The following is a 26,614-nucleotide window of genomic DNA, read 5'->3' on the forward strand; positions in this document are numbered from 1 at the left end:
TATCTTGATTGCATATGTTGTTGACGATGCATGATATAGTGAAATTCTTCCTCAGTGGAGTTTGTATCACAGCTAGTACAGATTGTGTCATCGACTTTTAGTTATGGTCTTGTGTGTCTGCCTTTTTCGATAATCAGGTTTTGGTCACTTATCCTCAATTTAGTAATGTATTTTCTGTCGTTTTTATTTTTAAAACAGCTTAAATACTTTTCCATCTTAAAATCTGTTCTAAATTTTCCTTACATGCATAGTTTTCACCAAATTATGTCTTTTCCACATTTTATATACCTCTTGCTAATTTTTTCACACTACGTTTATCATTTTGCCAAAAATTATCTTCACTCTGTGATCCTACAGCTTCTTCTATTACCTTTGCAAAGGCCATATTATTATTGATACAATATTATTACCTCATGGATCAAATTATTTCCTTTTTTTCTTGTGATTGATTCAATGATTGCAAGTTCTTGCGGTGAAGAAGCTAGCTTCGAGCAAAATTTAGATTCGCATTTTGGGATTCAGTTGCACCTAATATGGGTGAAATTGCTGCTTCTACGTCGAAATTTTTGTCGAAATTGTAATTTTCTATGCAAGCGGCTCGTAAGATTAAATTATCAACTTCTGAAAATCTTTAATGTTAAAAGATAAACATGTAAAACAGGCGGCCCGCTTTTAGTGTACAACATCACTACGTAATGTGAATCCAAAAATAATCTTGACCGCTCCACATCGTTGTTGTTCGTGCACATTGTGGAATATGGCGACTACCGTGATACAGGTAGGAATATTTTAACATTTTCGTTTAGAGCGGCATAAACTATGATAAATTGTACGTATCACAATTGTTTCTAATATTAGTTAGCGTTAAAATAGTCATTTCTGTAGGTGCATGTTCAAGAATTATATGTGAAGTTCAGCAGAAAATTCTTGCGCGCCGGACCTGCCTTTGTTGTGGGCGTCCCGGTCAGTGTGAGTGTGACCGCTAGTCAGCACAGGCTTCTCTTTTCGCGGGATACATACAGACACGATGAGATGTTATTACAGCCTACAGGGCTCATGTGCGTACATCGTCGCCTTGCGCCGATTCTTAATATGTTAAAGTGCTGATTTTGCAAGCCCAGACACCGGGAAGTCTTCGATCATGTCAACACTTCCTATTTTGCGCATGTACCTGAGATCAATTTCATGATTTTGGACATCTCTCCGGCATCTCTCACCACCGGTATCGCACATACATGTAAAACCGAACATGAACGTACCACATCATATATGATCCGGCCTTGACAGGTTGTATGATTCCAGTGTACTGTCCTTCGGGATCTTAGTTAAGATTCTCATCAAATTTCCAAACCTATTTTTGTCCAGACCAGAATGGAACAGAAAAGAGAACAACCAAATAATATTGATCACTGAAGGGACCGTGTATTGATAGCTGACATGATTGTTATGAAAAAAACCCAAAATCCCTTTAATTGCAACTGATAATGATAATGTTTCATGAGACGTGTGGAAAATACTCAGTCATTATCCAAATGCACCACAGAAAAACAATTCATTGGAAATTTAACATTTATTCCATGATATTATATTTTTTATTGTGAATAGCATTTTAAGGTACAACAATCAACATTAGCTTGACCTTTTAAAAAGGTTTTTTCCATTAAATTTTATATGCAGCATTGTGCAGCATCAGGTTGATTGAAGACTTCAATGATGTAGTGGCTTTCATTCTAAATGATCTAATATTCACAATTAGGAATATCCTACTGTTTCTAATGAAGTTTCTTCTCAATATTTTGACCTCTGTCTTGGAATAATTAATGCACAGAAACCATCTGATATTTATGAAATAACTATGTTCTGCATATTACAGTAAAATTGATTTGATTAAAATTAGCGTCGTCAAGATGAAAAATTCATGTAATCAGACTCGGATAATCTGTCATCATACATCATATAGCTAAGAGTATTATGTGGAACAAGCCAAAAGCAAATTGCATTTAGTTTGACCTCGTTGATAGTAATTGGCAAGAAGCCATGGAAACGTCAATTAATTATTTGAAAGCCTTATGCTCAAGGACACCTTCATTGCAACACCTGGATCTTTCTAATCTAAAGTCTCAGCCAATAATAGTAATAAGAACCCCTAGAACATCATATATGAAATATCTGTTATTTGCACTGCAAAGACTTCAATTATCCATGAAACGCATGTCATAGTGAATCTGAAAATAATTCATGACGTGATGTTGTTTACAAATCCTGTCACATGATCAGGTTGACATCAATAGATATTTTGTGCAAATGTAGGTATTTTTATACAGCATACATCATACAGTGTCTGTGTGTGGTCACGACGTGTTTTATAATTATACATTTCATATGATATCAGACTGTGTGTGCTTCATTACACATGTCCTTTTATAATAATACCACAATATTCTATAATTTAGATCTGTATATTAATGTGTCATGTGCAGGCAATTGTCTATTATCTATAAATGGATAATAAATCATGTGATATTTGCCATTACCGGTAAATTTAGCAGCATTATCTGTGCAAGTTGCAATTTCCATTGTTCAAAAATCATCAGATATTCAGAGGGTAGTATAGTAATATTACTGTGCGGTAAATCATCTCAAAATCACAGACAGCTTAAGAGTAATGAAAATTACTTCTTCTATACTGATTACCTCCTGATTTTTGCACGGCGGCTAAAAGATCAAAAACAGCAAAACAGGATAGATACTGACTTGACATATGGTGTGTGTGACACATAGTATATGTATCTGACTAAAAAAACTACTATTTATTAATTATGTAGAGTGTTAAGAACTGCAAGAACCAGTCAGAATTTCTTTAATCTCTTTTCCTTTGTTCTCATAAAACCTCAGAAGGATGTGGAATATGTGGATTCTGGTGATGAGTCGTCACGCAGGCCTGCCAAGAGGCGAAGGGCTGGCTCCCGAGAAAGCAATAAAAGTAGCGATTTAGGAGATGACGTTGCTGGGTAGGTCGAATTACTTAATCCAAGGGGTTAACAAAGAAAGTAGCTGTACGTTGTGGACAACATAGATTTTGCTTAGACTGTTAAGTTTCCAATTCCACTGGTCCAATACGCTGGTGTGTGCTGATCCACCTTTATGATATTATAAAGAAAGTGTATACAAGACTGGCACACCACTCTGTATTCCAATGCGCTTGCTTTGATCATGATGCAAGAAAAATAACATTCTGAATTTGCCTGTTTTTTGTCAGTTCCAATATGTTTGGCAGACGTGAAGACACAGTGATCCTTTATGAAAACATCACTAGGAATTTATTCATCCTGACCCAAAGATACAGATTGCCAGTAACCAGATGGCAATGTAATCCTGTTTTTAAGCACCAATGTCTGCCTCATTTCAACTTCATTATAATCTGGATTGCTTGTATACAATATTTTTCTCACAAATGTGTGTTTTCTGTTTATCTTATTCAGTGAGACGTTCTTTCCAGCAGAGAGTCTCTATGAATACCAATGGCCTCCGAATTGTAAAGATGCTGAACTGTACATGCTGCAAGAGCAAGTCAGCGAGTTTTTGGGCGTGAAATCCTTCAAAAGAAAGTACCCAGGTTTGTGAACAGTTACACTCTTGTTCTAATAACCGCTCTGTCACATTCTTTAATTTTGATTGTGCAAATCAAAACAGATTCTGGCAATATTTTTAAGCCTTTCTGATTCAAGCCAAAAAAATGTGCGTCACTCTTACACACGGAAGGAAGTGTCCATTGCTCATGCACGTGAGAGTCGTTATTACATGTGAATGTAACTGATTAGAATTCATGACAAGCTATTACCTGTTGATGAGAATTTCAAAATATTTAGTATCTACTGCCCTCTATGATCACCTTCCATTTTCTCTCTTTAGATCTGGAGAGAAGGGAACTGGACATGAAAGAGAGGAATTATTTGAGAGAAAAGGGAGCTGTTACTGAAATGCAAGTTAATCTAGGTGAGAATAAGAGTTGGTAATTTAAACTGTTATTTTACTTTATTTTCCTATTCACATCTACCTGTGCATTCCTTTTTTGCTCACGTGTGAACACGTGAGCATATGTCGCAGCGATGTCTGTCTGTCTGTCTGTCTGTCTGTCTGTCTGTCTGTCTGTTGGTCCATTTTCTCAAAAACGGCTGAACATATTTCAGTCAAATTTGGTAGACATCTTCAGAATTCAAATGGCTAGAACTGAAAAGGTTTTGGTGGGCGTGGCTTGGATATTAATGAAGTTATGAAAGTTTTAATTTTTCTGTTACGCCGCGTATGACAAGTGAAAACAATCGACTGTTTGAGGGCGCTGTGAAATGTGCTTGTCCAGGTTGGCTGCAGCTGGATAGCACTGGTTTCAACCACGGTCCCTCCGTGTTTCAACCTCGTATTGAACATTAAAAATATGATATTTATTACTCATTCAACTCACTATTCAAGATAAAATATCGTTTAGCAAATTAGCTTTATCCTTGGTAATTGATTGTTTCCCTCGCTGCTCGATCGCCAGAAATGAGTACATACGTTCTCTACCTAGCCTCATGGCATGGAAGTGCTGATGAATAATAACTTTGGGTCAAAGGTATTGAAGTGTCCAATCAGGTTCGTGCACAGAGTCCAAGGCCATGACCTACTTCATGTACTTCTGCACTGTTTTGAATTTGCTTCGCCAAGAAACGTGTTCGTCATTGTCCATAGAAGTATGTTTGCTCTCCTTTGAGGTTGTTTGTGAAACAAATTCCGGGATAGGCCTTGGAATGCATACGATCGGCATCGCGGCAGTGCATGTAGCTAGCCCTACGAGTATGACGAGAGTGTCCGGCTTTGGCTACGCCGCCTCCCACCTCCGGTAGGCGGCGTAGCCAAAGCCGGACACTGTCGCCATACTCGTAGGGCTATGCATGTAGCGTACCATGCTTGTGTAACTGCCGAGCTCAACGTGCATTCACGGTTGATACTCGTGTACAATCATGATGTGTTCAATTCTGATGAAGATTCATAAGTCTTACTTTTGCAGTCTTTTTTCCGTACGATAATCCCGACAATACGTGTTACTGTTAGACGAGGTGGCCATTTTATGATAAGTTTCAATACTGCACAGCTACATAGCGTCACTATCGTGTGATCGAGGTACAGCGTTGTTGAACGGGATACAGAAACTCTGCAGAGGGAGAAACGATCGTTGACATGAACAGTCAATGTACTTCAGCACGTAGTCCGCAGATAGCGGATCGAGAAAATAAACGTGTCCCAGTAAATAACGGAATATTTATGTACATTAACTCGATATTAATCAAATTTCCAGCTCATCGCAAAAAAATGTATTGGAAAGATTAATTTGTCACTGACAAATACTGCACTGTATGGAAAAAAACAGTCTGTAGGATAGTTCAACCTTCAAGTGGTATTACCCGAGACAAACACTTGTGTTGTCAATTTTGATTTCATTTCATAAACTTCATACTTCATCGAGTATCGTGTATTTCAGCCTTTGTGAAGCCATTTTATTGATATTTTCAATTTTTGTCTTGGCTTTGTTGTGGAACATGTTGAATCGTCTCCGTGGACATGTAGGCAAAAGTGTGACGGGGTCGAAGTGACTTGGGTACCTGGGGCCGACCAAAACCAGTGTGAATTACTGGGGTCAAAGCGGACAGCGGCCGGGATGACGTGTTCCCCAAGCGAGCTACCTTCAGAAGTCTGTTTCATCGAAAAAAAACGTCAACTTTTAAAACCCGTCATTTATTTACTGATGTTATTCTCAGCATCACAAACATATACGCCTCTGCTATGTATCACAGCAAATAGTTATATTTGAGCGCCCCGTAAATGGGATCCTCGTTTTTTGCGAACCCGGAAGTGTGTCTTGCTCAATGCATTTCCTACCATAGCGAGGGAAACTGCCCGCGTTCCATGCTCCCATGCACCCTTTTTCAATGCCAGTGCAACGCCATCTGTGCAAAATTTGTGGTGGTATGCTCCCGTGTGATGAAAACCTCTCTTGTTCAAACAATGACGTTGTTGATTTTGGACTTCGATTTCGTAAATGTGATGTCCATGCAGTGAGTTGGGTTTGGCGCTCTTATAATGCAATCTTCACCCGCCTGCGGTCCGATATCCCGCATTTATTAGCGATATTTATCTGTTTTGACTTGACCAAAGTTGGCAAAACTTGCTATGTACATTAAAGATACTATGATACAAGATTATTGAAAGTCATTTGACATTTTTTCAGCCAATTCCCAATATGCATATTTAATGAACCTTCCAAATTAGGGATATATACTGGCATTTACTTGATAAAATTTGGCGAAACATGCTGTGTACATTGATCATTATACCAGGTTATAAACAGTATTGAAAGTCATTTTGCATTTTCATGTCAGCTAATTCATAATTTGCATAAATAGCTAACAAGCTTTCACGGTTTGGCATATAGAGCTTGAAGGACTTGACCAAAGGTAATTACACATGCTATATTGTGATACAATGACAGTACTCAAAGAAATTAATTATTTTTATTTCAGCTAATTACATATTTGAATACTTAATGACCCTTAGAATTGATCTGTGGTGAAATTCATTGTGTTGATCATAACACTTTAAATGTAGCAAAGCATGTAGCAAAGGTTCAAACTTGCACATAAATGCAATATATAATGAAACACGTGAGCATTTTCAGTTCATATCTGGTTTAAGCCCAGAGTTTCAGTTCTATGAATTGCAGCATGTATTTATAGAATATAAGAATTATGAATGTCTTCACTGTGTAAGGCAGGAATTTACAGTGTAATCAGGGATCTAGAGGAAGCCATCCATCACATTAAAATGTTTAAGCTTCTTACTTCTCAGTATACTTTCTAATTGTAGCATTTATCTGTGCTGATATCTGCTTAGAAAATCATCTCCTTCCTCATTCCATGTCTGAAGATATGTTTTTGCCGAGAGTGATAATCATGGGTGAATGCTATTGTCCTGTGATGTGATTGCATTGAGCCAATTCAAATTTTGCCAGTTCAAAATTCGTAGCATCACCACTCCAAAGACAAACACAACCAGATTGTGTGCTATTATTTTTCTTGACATGAAATTCTACTACCGGTCAATTCAGCCAAATTATTTCTCACCCATGAATAAATTTGATTTCTGCTTTCATAAAAGTGAGTGTACAGTTTTTTTCCTGTTCAATATGTAGGTCTGACGGCGTTGAAGACCGAGGAAGTTCTGGACTTGATGGCCAAAGATTATCCAGAGAAATACAAAGACTATGCTGCTGTACTGCATGAAAGAGAAAGGCTGAGCATTACTGAGAAACACAAAGAATACGAAGTGGTGAGTGGGATCTTCTTCTTTACACATGTAACATGCATACATACACACATGAACACAAAATAAGTAGTACACAAGTACATACGAGTACATACCCCAATGTGTCACATACAACTTCCTCCATGCGCAACACTGGTTTATAGACTGACTCTCAGTCATTCTGTCAATTTGCTCTCTTGATTGTCATCAGGGTCCATATGCTCCTGGAAAGTCCTGGAATTTCAAAGCTTCCTAGAGAGTCCAGGAAAATTGATAATCCACAAAACATTTTCTAAAGTGATAAGATGATCAGTCGTAATATCATAAAAATGATACTTGAAATGCAATACACATGAATTATATGCATGTATTGTAAAAGTGATACCTGGAAAATAGTATTTGGACCTAAAAAGTCCTTGAATTTTAAGTGACTGTGAGTGTATGGACCCTGGATCGTGGGTGAATTTGAAATATTTAAGGATTATTGAAACTCACAGTTAACTCTTCAACACCACCATATTGGTAATACTGTCACGTTCATGGTGGTCCAGCTGGCCTGGTACTGCCAAAGGCGATTGACCTGTTCACCCCTCTATCCTGTAAATAGTTTCACCCTTGCCATGAATAATGTCGGGTTAGGACCAAACCATCGTGGTGATAGGGTTATGCCAGGCAAAGTGCAGCAACACAAACACCACTGTTCCTTCATCGTGCTGGCTTCATTAATCATGGTGCCATACACACTCATACGTACAGCTTGTTAATTTGTTTTTCAATGACTTCACAACATGGATAATTACCAATAATGTTGTCCTTTCAGCCTGCCGTTGATGCCGGTAAAATCAAAGAGTACATCAAGAAAGCCGTCAAGCAGGCGTCTGAATACAACATGTTATTCAACAGAGATAGGCGAGAAGAAAGACAAGCATACTATGATATGCAGACATCTGTGAGTGCCAATTTTCATTTGTGTAATGTCTCAATCCTTTGCAGTACAGCATCAATTCGGTCTTGTGCCACAGATTCTTAACAATAACACATCTTGCCATTCAGAAGTAATGTGGAGGGGTTTGTTTATAAAAGGCTAAAATGTACTTTGAATCATGAGACTAATTCCCAATTGTTGCAACGTGCAGTTGTGTGCACACGCAGAGTTATGAAATTTGGATTTTGTCACATCTGTTTATCCACCAGCGTAACATTTATAACAGATCGCATGGCTATACTTGCTACAAAATGTGCTGTGAAATAATACCATAAACCCATTCAATTTTTGTGTTGTGTACATGGCATCTCCCTTGCAGTCATGTACTGTACACCACCCATCATCTCACGCAATCTTACTCTTCATCATAATGCCAATGATGTTGTATGAATGACATCTCAGTCTATATTGAGCAGTAGTATTTTGCCTCCAGGCGAAGGGTTAAATTAAAGACCCATGATAAAGTAGAACTGTTCCATCCCTGAGTGAGAACAGATGTGACAAGGGGTTCTGTGACGTGCAACCATGAATGACTGACACCACTAGAAAATAGTTCAGACTTAGAAAAAGCCAATGAACACGCTTAACCCTTTTCCTGCCAAGTCCATATTTCAGCATCAGGTTAGGTCAACAGGGTTCTGCCCAGAGTTCCAAGAGTGCTGGACGGCTCATTAATATTCATGAGCATTAATATTCATGAAAAACTGTAACATTTATATGCTTGTATTTTTACATTCTTAGGGCTTGATATACAAATAATAGCCAATTCCACTGTACCTTCAAAGTATTTTTTCAGTTTTAACTGAACAAAACAGAAAGAAAACAATCTTTAGTAGTTGTAAAGGAATCTTTTGAAGCTTCTGAAAAATAATGTACCACTTTTTTGTCATCATTTTCCTGTGCTTATATCATCCCTCACAACTATGAAGTTTGGATTACCATTGCACTGTACCAGCATCCAGTGTTTTTTCAAATGACCTAGGTGGTCTTGTTACTGCTCATGCGCAGACTCTATAGAGTTTAAACCAAGAACTTAGGGGTTGCTAATCGGCCATAGTTTTGAAAGTGGAATTTTAGTCCAGTCAATCTACGAGATTTTGGCACCTAACCCACCACAAATTGCAACAGAATTTTTTTCTTCAGAATGCATTTCAGAGAGGTACCCTGAACAACATATTAAAAGTTTACTCGAATCCACCTTGGGGAAATATGTCTAATTTGCATAATCAAATATGGCTGCCAGCCATCCGACAAAATAGCATAATTGACCATATATCACATATTAAACAAGCTATTTCAGTGATTTCGAAGTCTGACACTAGCTATTTGGCTCAGAGAATCATTTTGGAGTATAATGTTTCATATAGGCATTTCATTAATTTGCATAATTCCAATATGGCGGCCAACATTCCTACAAAAGACATTTTCGGTCATATACGACATATTAAACAAGCTCTTTCAGTAATTTTAAAGTTAAAAGTACATTTCTTAGGCATGGACAAACGTTTTTCGAGATGCAATGATTTGCATAGGTAATTTGTTAATTTGCATAAATCCAATATGGTGGCCAACATACCTACAAAAGACATTTTCTGTCATATACCACGTATTAACCGTTTGGGCACCACGGTCCATTTTTGTCATCTTTATAAAATGTACCACAGTCATTTTTTCTGCTTTTTGCCAATATTTTGATAAAAAATGTAGCTAATGAAAAATGATATCCATTCGGTCAAAAATTATGAAAAAACGTACAGAAAAGTTCGCAGAAATTGGTAAAATATTGCATTAAAATTTTGGTGTGAAAAATTACGGCAGTCAAAGGGTTAAACAAGCCATTTCTGTGATTTCAAATAAAAGTATATTTCTTTGGCATGGAAAAACAATTTTCGAGATGCAATGATTTGCATACTTAGGTATTTCATTAATTTGCATAAATCCAATAGGGATGCCAACATACATACAAAAGACATTTTCTGTCATATACCACGTATTAACCCTTTGGGCGCCAAAGTCTATTATTGTCAACTTTATAAAATGTATTACAGTCAATTTTTCTGCTTTTGCCAAAATTTTGATAAAAAACTGTAGCTGCCGGAAAATGATGTCCATTTGGTCAAAATTTATGAAAAATCGTTCAGAAAAGTTCACAGAAATTGGTAAAATATTGCATTAAAATTTTGTGTCAAATAATTAAAGCAGTCAAAGGTTTAAACAAGCTATTTCTGTGATTTCAAAGTTAAAAGTATATTTTTAGGCATGGACAAATGATTTTTGAGGTGCAATGATTTGCCTTGGCACTTCGTTAATTTGCACAAATCCAATAGAGCGGCCAATATACCTACAAAAGACATTTTCTGTCATATATCATGTATTGAAAAATCTATTTCAGCCATTTTGAAGTTTAAATATATTTCTTGAGCATGAAGAAACACCTTTTGCGGTTCAATGTTTTTAAAAGACACTTTGATAAGTTTCAGAAATTAAATATGGCTGCCAAATTAATGACCAAATAGCTTCTTATATAAATAAGGTTCTGTAGAGTTTTTAGCAACCGGAATATCAAGAAAAAACTGTTAAGAGGGCATTGCACCCAATGCAGCATATTTTGCTCACTTTTTTTGCAAATATTCATCCAATTTGATTAATTTGTTAACCCAAGATTAAAAATTGGTTAGGATTACCTTTTAGCTTGGCAAGCAGTCGTAAGTTGCATGATATAGAAGGGGTAATTTATGCAAATTTATGCAAATCACCCGATTTTCTGCTTCCCTTTTATCCGAATTCAAGATTTGCTAAGAATATAACTCTAGTCTGGCTGGGTCAAATTTTCTAAAATTTTCACATTGTTTTTTAAATGCTATATAACAAAACAACTATTTTGTTTTGCAATAAAATTCTGATGCAAAAAATTTCAGACTCTTAAAAACTTGATCAACACATAAACTCACAAAAATTGAAAATTGCATGCTTAGGAAAGGCTTAAAATTAATTCAAACAACTCATCAGCCCCACAGAATCCAACTGTTACACGATACAAACATGTACATCTGGAAAAATGACACTTGGAAAAATGACTCAAGATGTATTTGTTTGTATTGTGTAATAGTTGGATTCTGTTTTTGGATTAATTGTAAGCCTTTGCTAAAGCATGCAGTTTTCAGATTTTTATGAGTCTGTGTTTCCATAAAGTTTTTATGAATCTGACATTGTTTGCAATAGTGCTAAGTTTCAATTTGTGTGTATTATGGCATTTTTTATTTGGTCATATCATTTTTTCTGTATTTTAGCTTTGTTGTGTTTATTGTATTTTTGCTGTTATGTGTGATGACTTCTTGCCTGTCATCTAGGGGATCTTATAAAGATGCACCCATCCATAAGAAGGGGTTCAGTCTAAATTAAAAACTAAAGATTTTGAACACGTCTTTGTTTTACCAGTAAACATTACAGATTACATGTTTAGAACTGTACAGTGTTAAACACCCATACAAATTACGAAAATGCCTTACACAGATGAATCCAATGTTATATTCAGAAAGAGAATATATTATTCAGAAGACTAACAATCATTAACAGTCGAATGCATTTCAGAGAGGTACCCTGAACAACATATTAAAAGTTTACTTGAATCCACCTTGGGGAAATATGTCTAATTTGCATAAATCAAATATGGCTGCCAGCCATCCGACAAAATAACACAAATTAACAAATTAACAGAAAAATTAAAATTTTAAAAATACTGCAATTATACAGTGTCGCTCAATTTTGATCAGAATTGGTACATACCAAAGATCAACAATAAGTGTTGTTTCTATCTGTTCAGTGCAGGAAAACTCTACGTTGATGTTTTGACAATGATTTCTGCACAACCAGAAAAACAACAAGGAATATTAAACCAGAAAAACAAGAATGACAAAAGAAAATAACGTCTGAAACTTTAGGTACTGGAGGTCAACTTTAGCAACATGCATAGAAGAGAATCTTTCAACCATGGATGTACAAAAATAGACATCCATGGTTTGAGCACAGGCCTGGTTTGAGCAGGTCTGTTAATATGTCACAGTTCATTAACAATCACAGGAAATGACTAATAAGCTGTTTCAGTTAATGCCACCACTCCCGCACATAATAGGTACCCTGCATACAAATAGGTTGAAGGTCAAAAACCTCTTACTCAGATGTGTGCGCTGTTTCAGTTATTGCCACCACTCCTGCACATTTGCAGGATTTCCCCCTTTTCTTACCTCGTTTGCATATTTTTGACACTGAAACAACGTCACAACTCAACCCCTGCATCTACCTGTACACCAAATACTGAGATGGTAGCTTTGGCGGTATGGGAGCCTTTGCGTGTGACGGACATACATCCGCACATACATACCTACATACATACAGACATACAGATGCCATTGACTCACCATATAAGCTCTTTTTGGTATTTATATCAATACCACATATGAGCTAAAAATGAATGTCGAAGGACTTAACAGTTTCTTCTTGATAGTTTCCTAGTGCTAAATACTATACCAAACCCTTATTTATATTATAAGCTATTAAGCTATGGGGCATTAATATGGCAGCCATATTTAATTTATGCAAATTATCAAAGGTTCTTTGTAAAAGTTGAACCACTTAAAGTGTTTCTTCATACCCAAGAAAAATATTAAAAGTTTAAAATCACTGAAATAACTGTTTAATACGTGGTATATGACCGGAAATGTCTTTTGTAGGAATGTTGGCCGCCATATTGGAATTATGCAAATTAATGAAGAGCCTATATGAAACATTATACCTCCAAAATGATTCCCTGGGCCAAATAACTAGTGTCAGACTTTGAAATCACTGGAATAGCTTGTTTAACATGTGATATATGGCCAATTATGTTATTTTGTCGGATGGTTGGCCGCCATATTTGATTTATGTAAATTAGTCATATTTCCCCAAGGTGGATTCGAGTAAACTTTTAATATGTTGTTCTGGGTACCTCTCTGAAATGCATTCTGAAGAAAAAAATTCTGTTGCAATTTGTGGTGGGTCTAACCCTATTTTGACTGGACTATTTCTCGATGTCAAATTCACTTCAATTGCTTCTTGATAGTCATTGTAGAATGGGAAAATTCACAAACAGAGAGACTTGTTGCCACGGACAAGTAACTTTTGGCTTATTGACCTGAAAAATAAGTGAGTGTTCATTGATAATTCAAAGACTGGATTCGTTGACATTAAACTTGCTCGTGACTTTCATTGCATGCAGTCTTTCCACAATGCCACTCATTGAGTTTGAACTGAACATTGAAGAGTACGTTTTAGTTAGAAGTCCTGTTTTTTGTGCTCATTTTCGCTTCCGTACTTCATTTTTGTGGTGTATAAACCTTGATACAAAGCAAAAAAACTTCAGTTTTTCTCCTTCTTTCGATCGTACAGAGATACTGTGTGACAGGAAAACCGTGTCTAGTTCAATAGGGCGATGATCTTGTGAACGTACGTTCAACAGCTGAACAGCTTTTCATATGCAAAATCAGCGTACGGTAATCAACCAGTGGTATTGTTTAAATAGCATTTTATTGAAAGGCATTCTATAGTACCATTGTTTTCATCAACTCTTCATGCAATTTATGAACTGCTTGACCTCAAAAGTGTCACTCATAGACATTCATGTTGATTGTTCAAGCATTGAACTGCAAGTGCCGGTCGGTCACTTGTCAATGCTGGTCGGAAATTCTGAGTGCCGGACGGGCCGTCCAGCGCCGTCCGGCGTGGGCAGAACCCTGCAGGTCAAAATGGTTAAAATTAATGAAACACAACATATTCCATAAGTTGTATTTTAACATAATACTGTATACGTACATTTGAAGGCTGTTGAAAACATACATACTGTAAACTTGATTTTTTTGGACTAAAGATGCTAAAACAGACCAAGCCAAGTGGTTGAAAATACGTCATGTTTTGGCTTAATACCGCTTTTTACTGACTTGGCTGATGGGGAAGTGATACTGTCTGGCAGGAATAGGGTTAACCCTCACAGCTTCGCATGCTAGCTCAGTAATAAGATACATGTATTTCACATCTGTCTCACAGATTGTCCATGTACCCACTGGTAAAATGTTGAAACTCCCAAAGGAAGCTACAAAAGTTGGGGCATATCCAGTAATGCTGATACCAGGACAATTCCAAGAATATTACAGAAAGTGAGTCAACATTTATGATCACTTCGTGGAAAATTTTCTTAATCACTTCAAATTGTTTATGCCACAACATTGCTCAAACACAAGGTGTGACAGTCGACACTGTTTCATTGTTCAACTGCCTTCCATGATTTCCCAGATACACATCTGATGAACTGAAGTACTTCCCATTGAACACTGCCATCTATGGCCCGCCTGTTGCCGCTGGTGACGTGCCTGCCGGAGCTGAAGATGATCTCTCAGAAGAGTCATCGGTAGAGAGCAGTGCTGAGGTAAGTGTAGCTGTGTGTACATAGCAAGTAAGCTTTGTCTTTTGTCAAAAAAAAAACCAAAACAAAACAAAAACTACTCATTTGTTCAACCCCTGCATGGCCTTACATCTCAGAACATTTTCCAGTATCAGTGTATCAGTTTTGATTTCAGTAATTGCAATATCAGCCTCTGCCATTCACCATGAATAACATAGATACAAAAATGTTTAACTTACTTCATCATCAAGGAGGAGGAATATGAATTTACAAGTTTACAAAAGCCTGATCAAAAGTCATCTTCATGCCTGTCTCAGGGTACTTGTATTAAGGATCATCGGCTAGGTATAGGAACATCTGAAGAAATATTTGGATAATCTTACATGTGGTGTTCATCTGTTGATAATACATATATGTTGAGGTGCATAGAATAACGTACCTTGTTGGAGAAATGTTGAATGGTAATAAAAGCCAACTTCTTCAGTTTTTCCATGGCCCCCGTTTTATCATGTGAAAAGTGAGAGTAGTCCTAACAGTTTATGTCTCAAACACAGGCAGATATGGAAATCTCACAAAGATGTTGATTTTCACATCATCACAGTATAGAGTATTTTGTTTGCCATTTCCCGTTTGGTTGTGTCTCTCTATTTCAACATCTTCGTGATTTTTTGCCTTTACCAGCAGGAGAGTGAGTCCAGCGACGGATCGGGATCAGACAGCAGCGACAACAGCAGCAGTGGCAGTAACAGCAGCTCCAATGAATCCGACGCAGAGAACGAATCCGAGAAGGCCAACAAGCAAAGCGGCAAAGGAGGAGGCTATAAGGTGAAATCAAAATACGCCAAACCCAATAAGAACGGTCTCCGTTTCATTCTGTAAATAGTCCTATTGATCTAAAACTGAAGACACTCAGCCTGCTGATGTTGTAGACTCATTTCTGTGCGTAAAAAGTCATCCTTTTGATTACAGATACTAATGTTAATTGATAACTTTTTGACTAATCGTCATCGAGTTAAAATGTGTGAGTATTTTAGACTAATTGTCTTTAAGTTTTGAAGCTGTACTATCACTTTTTTAAATCCCTAATTTCTAATATCCAACTAGAAAATTGAACGAAGACACTTCTTATTTTCAGAATATCAGTACTAAATTCTGATATTTTCAGTAAAGCTACATCAATAACAATATTAGCAATGAGAAAATCCCCAAAGGATATGTGACAGTACAGTTTTCAAAAGTCTCTCATTCTCTCCAAAACGTTTTCAATTTCTTCCAGTATGACATGGCGTGAGTAATTTACTGATCTCAGACTTTCCATCGCCAATGTCAGAGCTGTCAGCCAATGAGGTGAGAGCCAACAGTGGAAAGCTCCCCTAGCTCTCTGTTAATTAACATGGTAGCAAACTTGGCTCTCAGCCAACAAATCGTACACCTTAAGTCAGCCTAAAAAGTAATAAGCACCCCTAGCACAATTGAAAAATAATTCCTTATCGGGGTGTTTCAGCCCAGACTTACTTTTTTGCATGAACAGTGAAGAACCAACACAAAATTTTTTCACAAACCCGTGAACATTTTCCAACCTGATAAGATGTCCCCGACTTTCAAAAAAAACTATTAGTTAATATTCGTTTATGTATTTGTTTATTTACTCTTTCTCTCTTCTGTCTCTCTCTTTAAAATGTCGCTGTTGTAAATGCAGTCGCAGCCTGCTGAGCAGGGTGAGGAGGATACTAAGGAGGAGAAGGCGAAGGAGGAGGACACAGTCCAGAAAGAGGTGTCCAAATCTTTCCCTTTCACACCCTTGGACTTTGTTACCTTCTTTATTCTGTCAGACAACCGGTTACCTTCCACTCAGTGCTGCCGACATGTGTCTCTATTTTTTTCATCGTGTACTGATGTCCGTCTGTCTCATTGTTGTGTTCTTTTGACGTGGTTGGCTTGTTTGTGTTGTTGGGTTTTCTGTTTATTTAACTTCTCTATGGTCAAATCATGACCTTTCACCTCTCGCACATTACCCATTGTCCGCCACCTGTGTGTTAATTTCACAGCTACGTGTAGGTGTAACATCTGCCATTGTTATGTTTGTTTCACACACCATCATGGCAGATACAATCTGGTGTTGGCATAATTATATAGTATCCTCTTTTCGGGGAAAGGGGAACACAAAACAAAAGGGGAGAAAAAAATCAGGAAAAAAAAAGCAACACCACATTCCATATTCACTGCATGCAACATGGATCCATTTATACATGTTGTTGAATATTAATGTGTTGGGTTGAAATTTCATTCCTCCAGTGTGGGCTGTCTGCACTTGCTCAACAATGTTTGGGGTCAGGGGGGAAAAAGATTGAATGGGTCACCATTTCTGGAGGATTTCAATGTAGCCGAGTTGTTTTATCATAGATGTCTTCACCTGGATTACAGCCAAGTCTCAATCCGACAATATCCCCTCATATATACTAAAAAATATCCATCTCCTTTTCCACCTTCCTTTTTCTGACCTGGAACAGGCTAAGGATATTCCAGATGCGATATGTGGCATCTGCTTGAAGGGCAAGCAGAGTAACAAGAAAGGCTTGCCGGAAGTCCTGGTGCACTGTTCACAGTGTGACAATAGTGGTAAGTGAACACGTAGCCAAAACCTAATGCTTGACAAAAACGGCAGATAGGTAATCTGTACCAACCAAAATCACCATGCTGTAATTGTTGAGTGCTTAAATCAGGAAATAAAACTGTTTTCAACTTCTCTCATTATTCTTATGATGTTGTGAAAAGATGATGTATTACGCATTCATCACTAGTATGTCTCTTTTAATTCTCCAATCAAATGTCTCACCTTTTTGATTGTCGCTTTTATCACATTATTAATACGTAGCCGTTATTATAAGTACCATAAAAAGTTCTCGGAAGTGTGTCCACTGTAAGAAATCTATTTTTTTATGTTTGTCAGTTCAACCGTTTCTCTTCCAACCTTGATGTGCATTTCTCTGTGCAAGAACATTAATTGTATAACCAGCAGAGCATGCTGGCACTCCAAACTGACCCAGCTCAGTGGCAAAAGAGTTAGATACATTTGAAAACGGTTGTTAGTCCCCATGGACACCGTTCGGGGTGACTTATAGGTTTGGTCGTGTCCGTGCGTGTGTGCGTCCGTCCGTGCGTGTGTGCGTCCGTCCGTCCGTCCGTCCGTTCACGCAGATATCTCAGAGATGCAAGGAGCGATTTCATTCAAACTTGGTACAATAATTACTTCATATGTCATACAGATGCACGTTAATTTGTTTTGTGATACGATCCAATATGGCCGCCAGGCAGCCATTTTATTACTATTTTTTCATGTACAGAGCCATAACTCAGACACGTTTCAACCGATTTTATTCAAAGTTGGTACAAGGACATTGACCAATGTCATAGATATGCACGTCACTTAGTTTTATGCTACGATCCGATATGGCTGCCAGACGGCCATTTTCTAACGATTTTTTCATGTACAGAGCCATAACTCAGACATGTTTCAACCGATTTTATTCAATGTTGGTACAAGGACATTGACCAATGTCATAGATATGCACGTCAATTTGTTTTGTGATACGATCCAATATGGCTGCCAGGCGGCCATTTTCTAACGATTTTTTCATGTACAGAGCCATAACTCAGGCATATCTCAACCGATTTTATTCAAAGTTGGTACAAGGACATTGAACAATGTCATAGATATGCACGTCAATTTGTTTGGTGATACAATCCAATATGGCCGCCGTGTGGCCGTTTTCTAATGATTTTTTCATGTACAGAGCCATAAGTCCGGCATATCTCAACCGATTTTATTCAAAGTTGGTATAAGGACATTGACTTATGTCATACATATGTACGTCAATTTGTTTCATGATATGATCCAATATGGCTGCATGGCAGCCATATTGGTTACAATTTTTTCGTGTCCTTAGCCAAAACTTGGGCACGTCTCAACTGATTTTATTCACCGATTTTATTCAAACTTAGTACAAGGACATTGACCTATGTCATACATATGCACATTGTGATACAATCCAATATGGCCGCCGTGTGGCCATTTTTTCCGATTTTTTCATGTCCGGAACCATAACTCAGACATGTATCAAGCAAATTTATTCAAAGTTGGTACAAGGACATTGACTTATTTATACATATGTATGTCAATTGGTTTCACGAGATGGTCCAATATGGCCACATGGTAGCAATTTTGTTATGGTTGTTTCATGTCGAGAGCCATAACTCTGGCAAGTCTCAACTGATCTTATTAAAAGTTGGTACATGTACATTGACTTATGTCGTACATATACGTGTTGATTTTTTAAACAGAAAGATCAAATATCGCTGCATGGCGGTGATTTTGTTACAATTTTCTAATGTACAGAGCCATAACTCAGACATATTGCCACCAGTATCATTCAAAGTTGGTACAAGGACATTGACCTATTTCATACATATGCTCGTCAATTTGTTTCACGTCATGTAGCAGTAACATGTCAATTATTTAAGTTTCGTAAATAGGCTGATATGTCAAGAAATACTGCATCAAATTCATGAAACTTTGTACAGATGTTAAGCTCACATTGCTTTAACATTGGAAAAGACATTTATCAGTGTCATTTTAATTAATTTGTAATTGCATAAGTAATGAACTTTCCTAATTAGGGTGATATAGCCACAAATTAATACAACGTCAAATGTGATGAAACTTGATACAGATGTTGATCTCATAGTGTTGTAAATACTGCATCAAACTTTGTGAAATATGGTACAAGTGATAATCTGTTAAGTGTTAGGATTGTATGCAAAAATGTTTTGCAACATCCTGTTGATTAATTCCTAGTTGACTCATTTTATGAACTTTAGGATGGTGGCCTACTTTGGTTTTATGTTTTCATCACCATGGAACTCATTCTTGGCCATTGAGCGCCATCTGTATCAAAGTATTTTTATCACAGACCTAGTTAATGAAGAGGACTCTATCCTCTCTGAGGACATGTAATCAAAGTACCCATTAACAAGTGGGGACTGTGTCATCAACGATGACTTGTTCCAGTTACTTCAAATTCACATGCCTCCATGATACCTTGTGCAGAAGATACTATGTACCCGTTCCATAAAAAACGACTACTCCCTAGCTTTTATAATGTGAGAACCCAGACCTCGTTCATGTCATCTTTAATATGGAAACATTGACACATCTAATTTCAGGTCATCCATCATGCCTTGAAATGAGTTCAGAGTTGGTGAGAGTGATCAAGACTTATCCGTGGCAGTGTATGGAATGCAAGACATGTACACTCTGTGGTGATCCCACTCATGAAGTGAGTATAGCGGGGACAAAAAACCATCTTTCTTTCTCGTTGTAGAAATTTTCAAAAGGCATGTGACATTAAAGTGTAGGAAAAGTCAGTTTCACAACATCCATCGACAGAGTCATGTGAGGACCAATACGGAGTTTGTCATTAAATTCATTACCATTGCTTGTGTACAAAATTAGAATCAGAACTTCCACTTTCGAAATGAATACCTTACACACTCACTGCAGAACCTCTTCCATTTCACATAAAAAATGTGACAGTTGACAAGTTGACTCAATATGAAGTCTGAACCCTTGACCTTTTTTCACAGGACAAGATGATGTTCTGTGATGAGTGTGACCGTGGATACCATACTTTCTGTGTGGGACTCAAAAGCATTCCAACAGGTATGTCTGTCATCTTTATTCAAGTTTCACAGCGAGAAGAGATAAAGCAACCAAATACAAACATTCTTCTTGGGTCACCTGTTCCTAAGTATGGTTTAAGTAAAGACTAAAAGTGTCAGAATTGGATACAAAACAAAGCAGTTTTGAACTTCGTAATTGAAATGTCAGACTTTTGCATGAAACATTTAAAGGGAAAGAGTCGTCCCGTTTGTGACTGCGTGACTTTCTTGTTGATAAACATAGCCTCTTCCAAGAAACTGAATGATAAGTAAATGAGAAGCAAATTCAGTATTAACTCTTTGAGCGCCGTAAATTTTTCCCGCCAAAATTTTAGTGCAATATTCTACCAATTTTTATGAAATTTTCTGTAATTTTTTTGATAATTTTGGACCAAATAGCAATTACATTTCATTGGCTACAGTTTTTTCTCAAAATTTTGGGCGAAAATCTGAGAAAAATCGACAGGAGTTTATTTTATAAGGGGACAATAATAGACTTTGGCGCTCAAAGGGTTAATTCATGTTTGTAGTTCACAGTTGTATTTATAGCTTTCCTATCACAGGAAAACTTTGCCAAGTAAACTTTTGTTGCTTCCCTTTATTTATGTGAGGCTGCTTTCAGCTGGAGCCACCATTTTGAAAGTTTGGATATGCACAAAGGATGTTGGGATATTACCGGTACATATTGTGTATAGTAACAGACCTGCTGTATGGGTCCCATATGCACAGCCGCAGATGGCTTTTACAACTTTAAACTCATGTTTACTCAAAAAGTATCGCTGTCAAATGCATTTCATGTTAATTCACAAACCATCAATTTTTCCCTATCAGTAGATTTCATTGTTAGTGTTTTACATGAAATCCACCACCCGCCCATCATAATATTACCTTGACTTCACTGTTCATTTGTCCCTCCAGGTAAATGGGCTTGCGAGAGCTGCGTCGACAACTCCGACACCAGCAGCCACAGCAGAAGCCAAACTCCAACCACAACACGCTCCGGCCGCAGATCAAGGAGGAGGTGATGGTCCTCAACGTCATGAACTGAAAAAAATGTTCCTCAACATTTTAGAAATGGACAATGGACACATTAGTTTCTTGAACAGTGACCCTTATAGAAATCTGTCCACTTGCCATGTTCGTCACGTAGCTTCATGGCCAGATAATGAAATATTTTTGTATCTCACTGTTGTGTTCAGCCGTTGCCCTCCCTGAACTAAATTACTGCCACTGACATAAAAGCCTTGACGGATGAATGAATGTAATGTTGACAACGTAACTTTTCCATCACATCTAGATTTTCGAGGACTGTGCATATGTGATTATTTTTTACCAAACTGAAGCATTTTTGATACAAACTACTGAAATGTTCCCTCAGAATTTATACTTAGCGTTTCATTCCTTGTCAATCAGACAATAAAATCAACAGGGTTGGAATGACCAATACTTGCATGAGTGTTGCTCCTTCTTGAAGATCTTCCATTGTATCTTATTTTCAAGCTGGACACAGGACAAATCGACTAGGTATTCACTTTTTTGGCCAGCTGGCTTTTTTTCTCTCAAATCCTTTCCTAACCATGATGGCGTACTTACCTGCTGTAAACTCCCTCCATTCGACAATCACCTATCGCTGACTATATGCCCCCATTTTCTTTCTGAACAATTTTTGAAAACCCTGTTCCCTGCCCTGTGCATTGTGAGCATGATTTTGTTTTATTTTGACACCAGTACATTTAGCAACTTCACTTCATCAAGTTTACGGGATCATAAAAATTTATCAACTCAACGCATAGAATAGATTTACTGCCAACCAAACAGGCATGTTGCATTGCATCTCGAGGATGGACTTTTTTTACCAACTGCATGACATGAAAAGCATAATTCAGATATTTTCAAGTCTCACCACAAACATTCAAATCACTCTTCACCGAGAGTATCTCAGACCTGTGCTTGGGACAAGCAGCTCTTGTCAGAATATTTTTCAGTATTAAAGTAGACCCTGGTACAAAGCAAAAACATAACAAGCAATATCAACAATATGTATCATTATTCATGTTTACTTCAGAGTTGTGATAGCAGCGTGCTGCTTTTCAAACTTTTCTATTGTAACACTTGATTTCATAGAGATGGTGACATGTTGACAATGCTGTAGAAATTAGTTAGGGAGCAGTTTCTATTTCCACAGCACAGACTGTGCACCCCTTTCCAAAGTGTACTGTACCCCAGGTCCTCAGACTAACTGATGGTCTGAAATTAACCCAGTGTTCAGAATAACAACCAGTGGAACAGCACCCTCACATGGTTTCATGGGGAGATGGGTTTTGTTACAGCCCGACCAAACCTGAACTGCTTCTACATCATCAAAGCCGCATTTTAAACCACATGACCATAAAGTCAGCCCTGAAAATACATGTACTGGGATTACCATTGACTGCACAGTAAAATGTCTTGAAATCAGAATGAGTGGTTTGGTTTGATGCTACTATTTAGTATGGACAGACACTTCCTACTGTGATGCTCCCTATGCCAATATTGATGGAATACCCCTGACACAAAACGGCGATGGTGGCCAGATCCGGCAGAATAATCACTCTACTGACACATGGTACAGCTCTGCAAACTTCAAGAAGAGATACACATAAATGGAAAATGTCAAGTTTTATAGTTTATTAAATCATAAAATATGCAGTATTTTTTTACATTTTAAATAATTTCATTGGATATCAGAAGCAAACCACAGAAGAATGTCATAAGCAAAATAAAGTGACTACATGTTGGATTGTAAAATATTGGAACTTTTGCACACAGTGAATTGATACTGTAGTATCTTTTTTCCAATAGAAAAATACTAAAAGATAATCATCTAATACATTAAGTTACGGTCAAACTTCATTCCTTTACAGTTGCCTTGAAGTGACCGTAGCACACGCCAGCAAAATATACAGAAAGATTTTTTTTTGTAGTCTGCCTATGATGGCTTGATAGCCTTTGTATATACACTGTTGAGAATTATTAAAAAAAAACATTTCAACATTGTTATAGTAGCATACTCTTACGAACAAATTGACCCATTACTATCCGATTTATTATAAAAATATGAAGCTCTCCCTACATGAAGCTCTCCCTACATGGGTAACATGCTGCCTAGTTGTTGCGTCTTGCATATTATCAGTGTGACATTGGCATAAAGGAATCTGCAGTTGGCAGTTTAAAAGGGAAAGTTGCATCAAATCTACAGAACTGGCCAGTCGTTGAATCAGCCCTAAGCTAGTCACTTTTCATGTGAAATCATTTCTCAGCGTCGGTGATTGTCAGTCAATGGTAAGTAGCCCTAGATGTATGAAAGAAACCATGATTGTAGTGAGTGTCTGGGTTTTTGAGATTGGTTTGTGCTTGCTCTGACCACCACAGAGTGACACGCCGCAATCAGCGTGCAGTGTTACTATTTACTGCAAGACAGTAACAGCTCTGTTGAACACAGAAATTTCACTGGAGATTGCTATCGCCTGATATGATGTAACTTTTTTTAAATATTCAACTTCAAATAATACAACACCAGTGTGTTCACCAATCACAAATGAAATGTTTTCTAAGTACATATGAAATGTGATGTTCAACTATAAACATCTTACAATGATATTAACGTTTATATTAAAATGCAATATTTAAAAATATTACCCTGCATGTAACTGCAACATGAAGATCTATCTCCGTACTGGAAAGTTCAGAAACAAGAGGTTTTCAAATTTTGTCTCAAAATGAAAATGATGAAACAAATGAAATTAGAGAATAACTTGGAAAAAATGTAAATTAAATAATATACCGTGTCAGATCCATTAGTGGCGCATTTAAGTTCCTTGGATGTATTCATATGTAAAAGCCTGGCCACATGGCTACCTACACTTCAATGAGTCACTGAAGTTTCATCACAGACTTCTAGAACAGATGTGTTTACGAAAGTAAAATTTTGAAAAAGGGGAAAAAAAATTTTACACTATTTGCAGGAAGAGAGCAGTTTTGTATTTGTTTAAGTTAAAAATGTAAACTTGTCTTGAATCACAAATATTTACATTTTAAAATTATCCAACACCTAAAAGGTATAGATTGCACAGATGCTGCATGTAAAAAATGTTTTCCAATCTGAATAATCATAGCCAATTTTTTTGCGATCATCATTTCAAAGTATTTTGAAAAGGTTGGCAGCAGTATTTGAACCACAAAACGCTAAGGACTGTCCTATTTGTGTATTTTCATCTAATCTCCCTGATACCAGGATTGTCATTTTATGAATATGCCTGAAAATTGAAATATTCAAGTGATGATTGCCCTTGTTTAAACTCGCATGATTGGTTCATCTAACTGCATTGCATTCTGGGACACATGATTGAAGTCATCCGATTGTCTCTTTCCATGATTCAACGATGTAACAGTTTCTTTTGGTAAACTTGTAACGCCCATGTGTAAAGGAGAAACTTTCAAACCCAGGAATTGCGCCCTCACACATTTGTCTCTATACATTGATGCTGTCTACCCAGTGTGCTGTTCCCAGCTACACTGACTTCGCCATTGGTTTTTGATCGTACAGTATATGGGTGCAGTTTGCTCTTGACATTAGACATGGAAAGGAGTTGCTCCTTTTACTACATGAATGTCATTGCTGATGTTGACTGAAGTCCAATGCAGCATCTCTATCAGACTGTGCTCAGATGCCATACCTATAACTACAGGCCATGCCTGTTTTCCAGTGCGTAGCCTGGCACCTGCAGTTCCTGTGTTGGGATTCAGTGAAGGGGGTCACGCTGCACAATCAGACACAGGTCCCTGTACATTTCCAAACAGTCTCAGCAGATATGAATATTCATGACTGTGGAGCATGTTGTAAATTACATTCGAAAAAGTACCGCATTTAAAAAGTACATTTAAGTTGACACAGCCTAAAGCCATAGAAGAATGGACACGGCGATATGATTTCTACTGCATGAAATTTACCACATCCATTCCAGTGCTTACATTCATATTATACAGACTTGGAGCAAAATTACATAGCGCTGATATTCGACATCATAGTTCTGTCGTCTGAATATTAGGATTTCCCGGTAGTGATGGACTGCAACGAAAAAATCAAGAAATCGATATCACAGATCAATCTCCGTACAATAATTTAGTGTGGTGTCACCAATGTGATGTCAAAACAAACTGCTACAGGTAAACAGCAAGGGATTTTACTGTGAATAAAGTAACTCTGAAAATATTCCCTTTGTTTTTACGACATGGAACAGACACACAATAAATTATTTTCACAAAAGACTATGAAGACAGAAGTCGAAGGAGGGGGAAAAATTACTTACTCTTCGTTTTGTTGATTAGGTTTCTCCAGTTTGACGTCTTCTTTAACGCTGATGTTGTGACTTTCAGCAAACCTCATCATCCAGGACGGCATATCTTCTTTTCCTTCACTGGTGCCGGATTTCTCTAAAAGTTTTGATCAATTTGAAAGGATTTATTTAATACGTAGCACTGGCTACTTGAAAACTTCATGTATCAGGGACAGAAGTGCTTTATGACGCTGAACTATTTGTTGCAAAAAGTGGGACATCATTCGACTCAATGGGGACAAATGAATATTTACTTGATTAATAATAATAATATTTTATTGCTTCCTTGCAAATATAGGATTTACATCACATTTGTGGCAATAAAAGTGTGATACAAAAATAAGTTTAAGTTCATAGAGGCAAGTTATTTCCATTTTTAGTGAAATGCCAGCAGTGCCTGTGATTTTTATGGATTTGTATCCCAACACAGGATCAAGTTCCTTATTGGAAAAAGGTCTTTATCAGATCAGACAGACTTTCTCACTTCCTTGGCTTCTGCTCCAATTCCATCAAAACAGCTAGCATTTGCCCGTAATGAACATACACAGAATCTTACAGTTGGAAGTATCCTATTCATACTGGCAATGGTGTGGGCCCTAGACAGCCACTGTGTAACAGTGATGGTAAAGGCAAGAGCGTAAATTCGAGCAAAAAAAAAAAACGTTCTTGGAGATTTGAGGGAAGGATATTGAGAAATATTCCTGCCTTTCTGTAAGAAGTGCGTTAATCAATTTTAACATTTGAAAAACTGGAATAGTGGATCAT

The 26,614-nt window shown here is 37.3% G+C and overlaps 2 protein-coding genes across 6 annotated transcripts in view; one reads left to right on the plus strand and one right to left on the minus strand.

The window, feature by feature from the left end:
* The first annotated feature begins 719 nt into the window (after positions 1-719).
* On the plus strand, positions 720-21,920 carry LOC139149889 (PHD finger protein 10-like). Of its 4 annotated transcripts, none has more exons than XM_070721904.1 (14): positions 720-778; positions 2,896-3,011; positions 3,483-3,616; positions 3,913-3,996; positions 7,226-7,362; positions 8,159-8,287; positions 14,402-14,511; positions 14,648-14,780; positions 15,438-15,581; positions 16,456-16,530; positions 17,267-17,375; positions 19,980-20,092; positions 20,400-20,475; positions 21,393-21,920. In XM_070721904.1, exons 1-14 carry the CDS (start codon positions 758-760, stop codon positions 21,497-21,499), a joined length of 1,488 nt encoding a protein of 495 aa, XP_070578005.1. In that variant the 5' UTR covers positions 720-757; the 3' UTR covers positions 21,500-21,920. The 4 variants fall into 4 exon arrangements, with proteins under 4 accessions (XP_070578005.1, XP_070578006.1, XP_070578007.1 ...); XM_070721905.1 differs by having other exon boundaries at positions 15,441-15,581; XM_070721906.1 differs by lacking the exon at positions 16,456-16,530.
* A 1,519-nt stretch (positions 21,921-23,439) lies between these two features.
* LOC139149888 (uncharacterized) overlaps positions 23,440-26,614 on the minus strand; it is a 41,216-nt gene continuing 38,041 nt past the window's right edge. For both annotated transcript variants that reach the window (XM_070721902.1, XM_070721903.1), the window contains exons 31-32: positions 25,823-25,946; positions 23,440-25,581 (exon numbers count right to left, since the gene is read on the minus strand). In XM_070721902.1, the coding sequence (XP_070578003.1) occupies positions 25,536-25,581; positions 25,823-25,946 (170 nt within the window). In that variant the 3' untranslated portion in view covers positions 23,440-25,535. The remainder of the gene's footprint in view (positions 25,582-25,822; positions 25,947-26,614) is intronic.

The sequence above is a fragment of the Ptychodera flava genome, chromosome 14 (genome assembly GCF_041260155.1).
Source record: "Ptychodera flava strain L36383 chromosome 14, AS_Pfla_20210202, whole genome shotgun sequence".
Classification (NCBI taxonomy): domain Eukaryota; kingdom Metazoa; phylum Hemichordata; class Enteropneusta; family Ptychoderidae; genus Ptychodera; species Ptychodera flava.

Coding starts and splice junctions, on each gene's coding strand:
- LOC139149889 (XM_070721904.1), top strand. CDS start 758: ATGGCGACTACCGTGATACAG. Junction 3,997..7,225: donor TGAAATGCAAGTTAATCTAG/GTGAGAATAAGA, acceptor TTCAATATGTAG/GTCTGACGGCGTTGAAGACC. Junction 15,582..16,455: donor GCAAAGGAGGAGGCTATAAG/GTGAAATCAAAA, acceptor TTGTAAATGCAG/TCGCAGCCTGCTGAGCAGGG.